The sequence below is a fragment of the Staurois parvus genome, unplaced genomic scaffold (assembly GCF_062004578.1).
Source record: "Staurois parvus isolate SC_StPar_1 unplaced genomic scaffold, SC_StPar_1.0 ptg000449l, whole genome shotgun sequence".
Lineage (NCBI taxonomy): Eukaryota > Metazoa > Chordata > Amphibia > Anura > Ranidae > Staurois > Staurois parvus.
Genome location: NW_028318245.1, coordinates 3,914,137 through 3,926,351, shown reverse-complemented (window position 1 = coordinate 3,926,351; position 12,215 = coordinate 3,914,137). Strand labels below are relative to the sequence as shown.

At 54.3% G+C, this 12,215-nt stretch overlaps 2 protein-coding genes across 2 annotated transcripts in view; both read left to right on the top strand.

The window, feature by feature from the left end:
- LOC149453369 (uncharacterized) overlaps positions 1–12,215 on the top strand; it is a 40,057-nt gene that overhangs the window by 15,656 nt on the left and 12,186 nt on the right. Inside the window, exons 5-8 of the mRNA XM_089688274.1 lie at positions 7,412–7,509; positions 7,723–8,007; positions 8,124–8,258; positions 8,356–8,440. Of these exons, the coding sequence (XP_089544400.1) occupies positions 7,412–7,509; positions 7,723–8,007; positions 8,124–8,258; positions 8,356–8,440 (603 nt within the window). The remainder of the gene's footprint in view (positions 1–7,411; positions 7,510–7,722; positions 8,008–8,123; positions 8,259–8,355; positions 8,441–12,215) is intronic.
- LOC149453370 (gastrula zinc finger protein XlCGF66.1-like) lies at positions 4,357–7,363 on the top strand. Its single transcript, XM_089688600.1, has 4 exons — positions 4,357–4,667; positions 6,588–6,714; positions 6,915–7,085; positions 7,172–7,363. Exons 1-4 carry the CDS (start codon positions 4,663–4,665, stop codon positions 7,361–7,363), a joined length of 495 nt encoding a protein of 164 aa, XP_089544726.1. The 5' UTR covers positions 4,357–4,662.

Below are 12,215 nucleotides of genomic sequence, written 5' to 3'. Positions count from 1 at the left end.
CTGTCTTCAGATACTCTAAATTTTTATGGTCGGTGTAGACCAAAATGGGGTGTAGGGCTCCCTCTAATAGATACCGCCACTCCTCTAATACTGCCTTAATTGCTAACAATTCCCGATCCCCAATATCATAATTCCTTTCTGAGGGGGAGAGCTTCCTAGAAAAGAAAGCTACCGGGTGCATAAGCTCCTTTGCACCTACCCTTTGCGACAAAACTGCTCCGACAGCAACTTCTGATGCGTCCACCTCTAATATATATGGTAATGATGCATCAGGGTGGCTCAAGATGGGAGCTGCTGTGAACAGTTTCTTCAAGGCCTCAAAGGCGGCCTGTGCTGCTGGGGTCCACTGAAAATGTACCCCCATCTTTGTGAGTTGGGTGATGGGGGATACCAGGCCTGAGAAATTTTTTATAAATTTCCTATAAAAGTTGTCAAAACCAATAAATCTCTGAACCCCCTTCTTATCCGTGGGGGCCGGCCATTCTAAAATTGCAGTGATTTTCTGGGGGTCCATAGCAATCCCAATGGTGGAAATGATTAGACCCAAAAACGAGATACTACGCTGCTCGAAATGGCATTTTTCGGCTTTGGCATAGAGCCCATGCTGGCAAAGTCGCTCCAGCACACTCCTGACATGCCCCCGATGCACTTCCAGAGACGAGGAAAAGATCAGAATATCGTCTAGATAAACAATTACAAAAATGTCCAAAAAGTCTCTAAAAATATCATTCACAAAATGCTGAAACGTGGCCGGTGCATTACATAACCCAAATGGCATAACTAAGCATTCGAAGTGCCCGAACCGAGTGTGAAAAGCGGTTTTCCACTCGTCCCGTTTGCGTATACGGACCAGGTTATAAGCGCCCCTGAGATCGAGTTTTGAAAAAATAGAAGTTGTCTTTAACCTTTGGAATAACTGAGGGACCAAGGGAAGGGGGTAGCGATTCTTGACTGTGATCTTATTTAAGTCCCTATAATCGACACATGGCCTCAGGGACTGGTCCTTTTTTTCAACAAAAAAGATTCCTGCCCCAGCCGGTGATGTGGAAAGGCGGATAAAGCCTTTCCGAAGGCTGTCATCAATATATTCTTTCAATGCCCCCAACTCTCGTTCTGACAGGGGAAAGATTCGGCCAAATGGTATCTCAGATCCTGGGAGAAGGTCGATGGGGCAGTCGTAAGCCCGATGCGGGGGAAGAATATCTGCTCCCCGTGGGCTAAAAACGTCAAGAAACTGATGATAGGCCGCAGGCACAATTTGGGCTAACTTGGTATCGGTACTCACACATAACAAGGTTGGTGTTTCTAGTGGTAACCTGGGTAAGCAATGCTCCTGACAATAAGGTGAGTGAAACTGAATCGACCCGGCTTTCCAGTCAATTTGGGGGTCGTGAGCTCGTAGCCAGGGAAGCCCCAAAATAACTGGAAATAGGGGGGACGCAATGGCGTCCAAACGGAGAAGCTCTTGATGGTGCTCTGCCACTGTGGTGTGTATAGGAGGGGTCTCCCGATCTACCGTCCCCAATTTTATTCAAGACCCATTGGCCAAAAAAATGTTCAGGCCATGCTCCTTGGTGAGCAATGGAATCTGCTGCTGGGCTGCAAAGCTAAGGTCAATAAAACAACTACACACCCCGGAGTCAATAATAGCTGTCACCTGTACGATTCTTAAGGGGAGCTGAAAAGACACAGGCACAGCCAAGTGAGTGGGGTTGCCTGTGCACGCAGGAGATATAGCAGAAATAAAGCAAGAGCACTTACGAAACTTCTCTGGACAGGAGCGCACCATGTGACCCGCTGCTCCGCAGTAGAGGCATAGGTTGTTCGACCGACGTCTCTGGCGTTCTTCCGTTGAAAGGGAAGACCGCATCAGACCAAGCTGCATGGGCTCAGCCCCATCTGACGGTTCTGGACTCCGATTGCCAACAGTGGCCCTTGGCAAGACTGGTACCCTTGGCAGCATCCAGCTGGTTCTTGGCCCCTGGCTGGACCTCTCCTGTCTCCGTTCCCGCAACCTACGGATGGCCCGGTTTATTAGGTCTTCCAAGGAGTCAGGTACTCCTACTCTTGCTAACTCATCTTTAAGCGGGTCAGACAACCCTAACCAAAATTGATGACGCAGGGCCGCGTCATTACACTGAGTGTCTCCGCTCCAACACCTAAATTCCGCTGCATAATCCTCCGCAGCCCGGCGTCCCTGCTGTAAGGTATAGAGGGCTGCCTCAGCCGAGGAGGCTCGATGCGGGTAATCATTGCTTTGAAAAAGGTAGCAATGGAGTTCAGGTGTGGGTGATGAGTTTCCATCAGATGGTGAGCCCATCCCTGGAGTTCACCCTGCAACAAGGATATAATGAACCCTATCTTCACAGATTCAGACGAAAAAATCCGGGGTTGTAAATCAAAATATAGCTGGCAGGAGTTCTGGAAGGCCCTGAACTTTCCTCGATCCCCACTGAAACGTTCGGGTGTTGGCACTCGCAGTTCTGGCAGGGGGATGGAGAACGCTGCTCCATCGGAAGATTCTGCAGAGCCCCTGGCAGAAGGCGCACTAACCGGGTCTGATGTTATGGGAGCAGGTGCGGCTAGGCTCTGAACACGTCCCTCCAAATGCTTATATCCTTCCTCTAGCGTTTTAATGGCTTGTATGAGCGCCACCAGGTGTTGGAACATCTCTTCCCAGGGAGAGGGTCCTCCTCCAGACTCTGTCATGGCCGTATGGTTCTTTTATGGACCAGCCGGCGGTAGCCTCTAGCGCTCCACAGACCAGGATTCCCCAAGGCACGGAAACTAAGCCCCGACCTGCTTGTTCACCAGGGCCCCTGATGGTGGGGATGGACTTGGAGCAGGCCGAAACCAGGTCGCGGACCCTGGGTGCAACCAGTTGTGGTAGAAGCACGTGCCGGTGGTATATAGCAGGTGACAGCCTGATGTGAGGAGACGGAGTGAGCGAAGTCAGACAGGCCAGGTTGGTAACGGTGGACGCAGGACAGTACAAGCGGCAGGCAGAAGGATAGACAGGTCACAAGTCGGGTTCGGTAACGGGAGATCAAACGTGCAGGATTAGGCAGGAGAATGGTCAGACAAGCCAGGGATCAGAGCAGGAGATAATCAGCGAATCAGGGTCGGAAATCTCTCAGGAAACACAGGATACAGGTAAAGATGATACGGCAACTTGAGCATAGACATAGCCTGTTTAAACAGGGTGCCCTGCGCCCTCATTGGTGCCAGGCGCGCGAGTGGGTATGTGCGAACGCCGTCGCAGGCGCCCAGGTCCTAATGCCTGCACGCTAGTGTGCCCCGGCATACCGCGCATGCACAGACCTGTAAAGCCTGGGGTCCCTGACAGGCAGGTCCACCACTGGCACCCTGTGCTTTTCACAGATGAGAGCAGGTTCACCCTGAGCACATGTGACAGAAGTGAAAGGGTCTGCAGAAGCCGTGGAGAACGTTCTGCTGCCTGTAACATGGTTCACCATGACCATTTTGATGGTGGGTCAGTGATGTTCTGGGGAGGCATATCCATGGAGGGATGCACAGACCACTACAGGCTAGGCAGTGGCACCCTGACTGCCATTAGGTATGGGGATGAATCCTTGGACCCATTGTCAGACCCTATGCTGGTGCAGTGGGTCCTGGGTTCCTTCTGGTGCGGAGGGTCCTGGGTTCCTCCTGGTGCATGACAATGCCTGGGCTCATGTGGGGAGAGTATGCAGGCAGTTCCTGGAGGATGAAGGAATTGCTACCATTGAATGGCCCCCACGCTCACCTGACCTAAATCCAATAGAACACCTCTGGGATGTCATGTTTCAGTCCATGTGACGCCACCAGGTTGCCCCTCAGACTATCCAGTAGCTCAGTGATGTCTGGTCCAGATCTGGGAGGAACACCTGAATCACATGATTGGGAGGGGATTGGAACACCTATATCACATGATATGAAGGGGATTAGAACATCTGAATCACATGATATGGAGGAGATTGGAACACCTGAATCACATGATATGGAGGGGATTGGAACGCCTGAATCACATGATATGGAGGGGATTGGAACACCTGAATCACATGATTTGGAGGGCGGGGAAAATACTTTGGGCAATATAGTGTACATAAAAATTAGTTTCATAATTTTTTTTTTTTTTTAACTCTGGTGTAGCTTTTAGGAAAATTGTTAAGAACCTCCACCCCCAGGAAGCACTGAAATACAATGCAGGATGCAGTTGTTACATTCTCCCAAGAAGGTGATCTCACGTATTGTAGGTGGAACGCACAGACAGGAAGTGATAGGAGGTGCAGACAGGAAGTGATGTCAGGTTTAAACAGGAAGTTCTGGGTGAGAGGTTAGTCTGGAGGAAGTAGAGAGGAGACATTGCTGGAACTGGCAGCAGAGGAGGTAATGTTTACATTTATGCAGGCCATACATGGGTCGAAATTCGACCAGTTTTTCGGACCTAAGAATTATTGGCCAATTTTCGCTCTGTTAGTGGGTCAATGGCACCAGGCGATTTTCGTGGCTCCTCTCCTTTTCGGTGATCGGGCATGTTGGAAAATTTGTGAAAAATGACCGATTTTCAACTCAATGATGGTCAAATCGTACGATCGTTTTTTCCGAAAAGAATAAGCGCATGAGCCGTGACCTGAAAGGAACAGAAGATTCGCCTGTTATATGAGGTAAACTTTATGACTTGGTTGGCCGATTTTCTAAATCATTGATTGCACCATGGGATTACCGAGCAAATGACGTTTTAAATTTTTGGACAAAAAAATCATTCGGAATTCGACCCATGTATGGCCTGCATTACACCCAGTAACGCCCTGTCATGTCCATCCTCTTCCTCCATAGTCACCGTGATGTCCGTCCTCTTCCTCCATAGTCACCGTGATGTCCGTCCTCTTCCTCCACAGTCAACGTGATGTCCGTCCTCTTCCTCCATAGTCTCTGTGATGTCCGTCCTCTTCCTCCGTATTCACTGTGATGTCCGTCCTCTTCCTTCATCGTCACTGTGATGTCAGTCCTCTTCCTCCATAGTCTCCGTGACGTCCTTCCTCTTCCTACATAGTCACTGTGATATCTGTCCTTTTTCCTCCATAGTCACCGTGATGTCCGTTCTCTTCCTCCATAGTCTCCATGACGTCCTTCCTCTTCCTACATAGTCTCGGTGACGTCCGTCTTCTTCCTCCATAGTCACTGTGATGTCCATCCTCTTCCTCCATAGTCACTGTGATTATTATTATACAGTATTTATATAGTGCCAAAGGGTTTGCTCAGCGCTGTACAGTAGCAAGGGGGACATGACATGAGACAAGAAAGTAACAATACACTACACGAGGGGTTCGAGGGCCCTGCTCTTTCGAGCTTACAATCTAGGAGGGAGGGGAAGGTGGAACAGGAGGAGATGGCTGTGGGGGATGGATTGGTGGGTGGAGTGGAGGAGGTTAGTTAGGTGAGGGCGGGGTAGGCTTCCCTGAAGAGATGGGTTTTCAGGGTGCGCCTGAAGGTGAGGAGGGTAGGTGACATTCTGATGGATTGGGGTAGGGAGTTCCAGAGGATGGGGGAAGTCCTAGAGAAGTCCTGCAATCGAGCGTGGGAGGAGGAGACCAGGGAGCTAGAGAGCAGGAGGTCCTGTGAGGAGCGGAGGGCACGGGTAGGGTAGTATCTGGGTATCAGGTCAGTTATGTAGTTCGGGGCGGCATTGTGAATGGCCTTGTAGGTCAGGGTTAGCAGCTTGAACTTGATGCGTTGGGCAATCGGGAGCCAATGAAGGGATTGGCAGAGTCCAGGCGTGAGATGATGAGGGAGTGTACGAGTTGTTTGGTGGTGTCTGGGGTGAGGAATGTACGTATCTTGGAGATGTTGCGGAGGTGGAGCCTCAGCAGTTGGATGTGGGGTAGGAAGGAGAGGTGGGAGTCCAGGGTGACACCCAGGACTTTGGCGTGTGGGGTGGGAGAGATGGTGACTGTGATGTCCGTCCTCTTCCTCCATAGTCTCTGTGATGTCCGTCCTCTTCCTCCATAGTCACCGTGACGTCCGTCCGCTTCCTCCGTAGTCACCGTGACGTCCATTCTCTTCCTCTGTAGTCACCGTGATATCTGTCCTCTTCCTCCGTAGTCACCGTGATGTCTGTCCTCTTCCTCCATAGTCTCTGTGATGTCTGTCCTCTTCTTCAATAGTCACTGTGATATCTGTCCTCTACCTCCATAGTCATGTCCCTCCTTTTCCTCCATTTCCTTGTATCTCCAACATTTTGTTACACACAAAATTATATTCAGGAGAAAGGACCAGGGGATTGCAGAACTCAGAACCAAGAAACACATCGAGGTGACAAGATACGAACTAAGTCAGAGAAGGATGATCGATCGTATCGTTCTACTATATCATCCTACTTTGTTACAATATCAGAGACCTTTGTTACAACCTCTCCAACCAGAACACATACAGAACAATTCTGTCCACAGATTATCCAACATTTTTCCAGCCAATCTAAGATTAAAAAATAGGTTTCTCACTTTCAGTGAGATTAACAAGATCTGTAAGGTGTCAGAATTCTGTGCAGACATCATTCATCCTGATAACTCTCAGTTTATTGTCAGTCTACAGAGAGGAGAGTCCTGTATAGATCACATGACCACATCAATGAAGATGGATGAGGACCAAAGTCATGTGAGTGAGAAGATATTGGACCTCACCCTGGAGATCATCTACCTGCTGACCGGAGAGGTGAGGAGGATTCTGGGAGGTCACATGACATCACTCTCATCTCTAATAAAACACAGACCTGACCAGAGAGGTGAGGAGGATTCTGGGAGGTCACATGACGTCACTCTTATCTCTATTAATAATACACAGACCTGACCGGAGAGGTGAGGAGGATTCTGGGAGGTCTGTGGTGATAATTGTTGCTTTCTCTCTATACTCAGGATTATAAAGTAGTGAAGAAAATATCTGGTGAGCCTTTACCACCCAGTAGTTGTCTCCAGAGGACATCACCCATCACAGTGCCTCCACCGCACTGCCAGACAACAGAGAGAACCAGTGCCAAGAAGATTCTAGAAGTCACCCAGAAGATGATAGAGCTGCTGACAGGAGAGGTGAGCGGTGCCGGGAATTCTGGGACATTCTCCAGTAACAGACAAGGGATGTGTCTGGATGGTGACTGTATCATTGTGTGTGTCAGGTTCCTATAAGGTGTCAGGGTGTCACTGTCTATTTCTCCATGGAGGAGTGGGAGTATTTAGAAGGACACAAGGACCTCTACAAGGACGTCATGATGGACAATCAGCCGCCCCTCACATCACCGGGTAAGAGGAGACTTTATTGTAAAGGAGAGAGCAGTACGGAGGGTCCACCTAGATCCCCCATCATCTGATAAACACATAGAAACAATGGATTCAGTCAGTGTGTGTGTTTCCTACAGATGGATCCAGTCATGGGAACCCACCAGAGAGATGTCCCCGTCATCTGTATTCCTGGGATTCCACACAGGAAGGTCACACCATCCCCCACCATCATCAGGTAGATGGATCCAGTAATGGGAACCCACCAGAGAGATGTCCCCGTCCTCTGTATTCCCGGGATTCCACACAGGAAGGTCACACCATCCCCCACCATCATCAGCTAGATGAGACTGAACATGACCAAAAATGTCTTCTAAACTATGAGAAGGTGTTCTATTATGTAATATATTTTTCCTTTTTATAAATGTATTCTGTCATCTTTGGGGTTTAGGGTGAAGAACTAAAGGATGTCAAGGTTGAAGTTAAAAAGGAAGAGACATTGGTGGGTGGAGATCACCAGCCTATGAAGGAGGGTTGTCCAATAATGGGATCCAGTAATGGGAACCCACCAGAGAGATGTCCTTGTCCTCTGTATTCCCGGGATTCCACACAGGAAGGTCACACCATCCCCCACCATAATCAGGTAGATGGATCCAGTAATGGGAACCCTCCAGAGAGATGTCCCCATCCTCTGTATTCCACACAGGAAGGTCACACCATTCCTCACCATCATCAGGTAGATGGGACTGAGCATGTAGACCTAAAAATATATTCTAATCTATGAGAGGACATTCTTCTATGTAATCTCTTGTTCCTTTCTATAAATGTATTCTATCATCTTCGGGGGTTTAGGGTGAAGAACTAAACGACATCAAAGTTGAGTTTACGGAGGAAGAAAAAATGTTGGGTCAACCGTCTATGGGGGAGGGTGTTCATGGTTCCCGGGATTCCACACAGGAAGGTCACACCATCCCTCACCACGATCAGGTAGAGCAAAGAACTCACAATATTTCTAGACTACAAGATGACTTTCTTCAATGGAATCTTTTGTCGGCATTCACCTTTTTTCGATTCTGGGGTTTAGGGAGAAGATCTGAAGGGCATCAAAGTTGAGGGTGAAGGGGAAGAGGAAAGGTTGGTGAGAGGAACTCAGCAGTCTATGGAGGAAGGTGAGATGATTATATATACAGTTGTGTTCAAAAGTTTGCACCCCCCCCACCCCGGCAGAAATGGTGACATCTTGGCAATGATATTGGAAATATGACTGATCCTGCCAAAAAATGTTTTATTTAGGATAGTGATGATAGGAAGCCATTTATTATCACATCCCCGCTGGAACAAAATTGTCCTGCCCCCCCCAAATCAGAAGTGTCCTGCCCCTCCCCCCCCCGGATCAGAAGTGAACGGCCCCCCTCGGATCAGAAGTGTCCTGCCCCCCACCCCCCTGGATCAGAAGTGTCCTGCCCCCCACCCCCCCGGATCAGAAGTGTCCTGCCCCCCCCCGATCAGAAGTGTCCTGCCCCCCCCAAATCAGAAGTGTCCTGCCCCTCCCCCCCCCCCCCCGGATCAGAAGTGTCCGGCCCCCCTCGGATCAGAAGTGTCCTGCCCCCCACCCCCCTGGATCAGAAGTGTCCTGCCCCCCACCCCCCCGGATCAGAAGTGTCCTGCCCCCCACCCCCCCGGATCAGAAGTGTCCTGCCCCTACCCGATCAGAAGTGTCCGCCCCCTGGATCAGAAGTGTCCGCCCCCTGGATCAGAAGTGTCCGCCCCCTGGATCAGAAGTGTCCTGCCCCCCCCCCCCTCCCGGATCAGAAGTGTTCTGCCCCCCCCCCAGATCAGAAGTGTCCTGCCCCCCCCGGATCAGAAGTGTCCCCCCCCGGATCAGAAGTGTCCTGCCCCCCCCCCGGATCAGAAGTGTCCTGCCCCCCCCCCCGGATCAGAAGTGTCTTGCCCCCCCCCCCCCCCGGATCAGAAGTGTCCTGCCCCCCCCGGATCAGAAGTGTCCTGCCCCCCCCGGATCAGAAGTGTCCTGCCCCCCCCGGATCAGAAGTGTCCTGCCCCCCCCGGATCAGAAGTGTCCTGCCCCCCCCCGGATCAGAAGTGTCCTGCCCTCCCCCCCACGGATCAGAAGTGTCCTGCCCTCCCCCCCCACGAATCAGAAGTGTCCTGCCCCCCCCCCCCCACGGATCAGAAGTGTCCTGCGCCCCCCCCCCCACGGATCAGAAGTGTCCTGCGCCCCCCCCCCCCCACGGATCAGAAGTGTCCTGCCCTCCCCCCCACGGATCAGCAGTATCCTGCCCTCCCCCCCACGGATCAGGAGTGTCCTGCCCTCCCCCCCACGGATCAGGAGTGTCCTGCCCTCCCCCCCACGGATCAGGAGTGTCCTGCCCTCCCCCCCACGGATCAGGAGTGTCCTGCCCTCCCCCCCACGGATCAGGAGTGTCCTGCCCTCCCCCCCACGGATCAGGAGTGTCCTGCCCTCCCCCCCACGGATCAGGAGTGTCCTGCCCTCCCCCCCACGGATCAGGAGTGTCCTGCCCTCCCCCCCACGGATCAGGAGTGTCCTGCCCTCCCCCCCCCCCGGATTAGAAGTGTCCTGCCCTCCCCCCCCGGATCAGAAGTGTCCTGCCCCCCCCCCCCCCCGGATCAGACGTGTTCTCCCCCCCCCCCCGGATCAGAAGTGTCCTGCCCCCCCCCCCGGATCAGAAGTGTCCTGCCCCCCCCGGATCAGAAGTGTCCTGCCCCCCCCAGATCAGAAGTGTGCTGCCCCCCCCCAGATCAGAAGTGTTCTGCCCTCCCCCCCACGGATCAGAAGTGTCCTGCCCTCCCCCCCACGAATCAGAAGTGGCCTGCCCCCCCCCCCCCCACGGATCAGAAGTGTCCTGCCCCCCCCCCCCACGGATCAGAAGTGTCCTGCCCTCCCCCCCACGGATCAGAAGTGTCCTGCCCTCCCCCCCACGGATCAGAAGTGTCCTGCCCTCCCCCCCACGGATCAGAAGTGTCCTTCCCTCCCCCCCCGGATCAGAAGTGTCCTGCCCTCCCTCCCACGGATCAGCAGTGTCCTGCCCCCCCCCGCACGGATCAGCAGTGTCCTGCCCTCCCCCGCACGGATCAGCAGTGTCCTGCCCCCCCCACGGATCAGCAGTGTCCTGCCCCCCCCCCCCCACGGATCAGCAGTGTCCTGCTCCCCCCCATGGATCAGAAGTGTCCTGCTCCCCCCCACGGATCAGAAGTGTCCTGCCCCCCCCCACGGATCAGAAGTGTCCTGCCCCCCCCCACGGATCAGAAGTGTCCTGCCCCCCCCCACGGATCAGAAGTGTCCTGCCCCCCCCACGGATCAGAAGTGTCCTGCCCCCCCCCCCCCCACGGATCAGAAGTGTCCTGCCCCCCCCCCCCACGGATCAGAAGTGTCCTGCCCCCCCCCCCCCCACGGATCAGAAGTGTCCTGCCCCCCCCCCCACGGATCAGAAGTGTCCTGCCCCCCCCCCCACGGATCAGAAGTGTCCTGCCTTCCCCGGATCAGAAGTGTCCTGCCCTCCCCGGATCTGAAGTGTCCTGCCCTCCCCCCCACAGATCAGAAGTGTCCCCCCCTCCATCAGAAGTGTCCAACTCCTGGATCAGAAGTGTCCTGCCCCCCCCCCCCCCACGGATCAGAAGTGTCCTGCCCTCCCCCCCACAGATCAGAAGTGTCCCCCCCTCCATCAGAAGTGTCCAACTCCTGGATCAGAAGTGTCCTGCCCCCCCCCCCCACGGATCAGAAGTGTCCTGCCCCCCCCCACGGATCAGAAGTGTCCTGCCCTCCCCACGGATCAGAAATGTCCTGCCCCCCCCCCCACGGATCAGAAGTGTCCTGCCCCCCCCCCACGGATCAGAAGTGTCCTGCCCCCCCCCACGGATCAGAAGTGCCCTGCCCCCCCCCACGGATCAGAAGTGTCCTGTCCTCCCCGCATCTGAAGTGTCCTGCCCTCCCCCCCACGGATCAGAAGTGTCCGCCCCCTGGATCAGAAGTGTCCACCTCCTGGATCAGAAGTGTCCTACCTCCCCCCCACGGATCAGAAGTGTCCTGCCCCCCCCGGATCAGAAGTGTCCTGCCCCCCCCCCCACGGATGAGAAGTGTCCTGCCCTCCCCCCCACGGATCAGAAGTGTCCTGCCCTCCCCCCCACGGATCAGAAGTGTCCTGCCCTCCCCCCCACGGATCAAAAGTGTCCTGCCCTCCCCGGATCTGAAGTGTCCTGCCCTCCCCCCCACGGATCAGAAGTGTCCTGCCCTCCCCGGATCTGAAGTGTCCTGCCCTCCCCCCCACGGATCAGAAGTGTCCGCCCCCTGGATCAGAAATGTCCACCTCCTGGATCAGAAGTGTCCTACCCCGCCCCCCCCCCCCCACGGATCAGAAGTGTCCTGCCCCCCCCACGGATCAGAAGTGTCCTGCCCCCCCACGGATCAGAAGTGTCCTGCCCCCCCCACGGATCAGAAGTGTCCTGCCCCCCCCCACGGATCAGAGGTGTCCTGCCCCCCCCCCACGGATCAGAAGTGTCCTGCCCCCCCCACGGATCAGAAGTGTCCTGCCCCCCCCCCACGGATCAGAAGTGTCCTGCCCCCCCCCCCCCCACGGATCAGAAGTGTCCTGCCCCCCCCCACGGATCAGAAGTGTCCTGCCCCCCCCACGGATCAGAAGTGTCCTGCCCCCCCCCCCACGGATCAGAAGTGTCCTGCCCCCCCCCACGGATCAGAAGTGTCCTGCCCCCCCCCCCACGGATCAGAAGTGTCCTGCCCTCCCCAGATCTGAAGTGTCCTGCCCTCCCCGGATCTGAAGTGTCCTGCCCTCCCCGGATCTGAAGTGTCCTGCCCTCCCCGGATCAGAAGTGTCCTGCCCTCCCCCCCACGGATCAGAAGTGTCCACCCCCTTGATCAGAAGTGTCCGCCCCCTTGATCAGAAGTGTCCG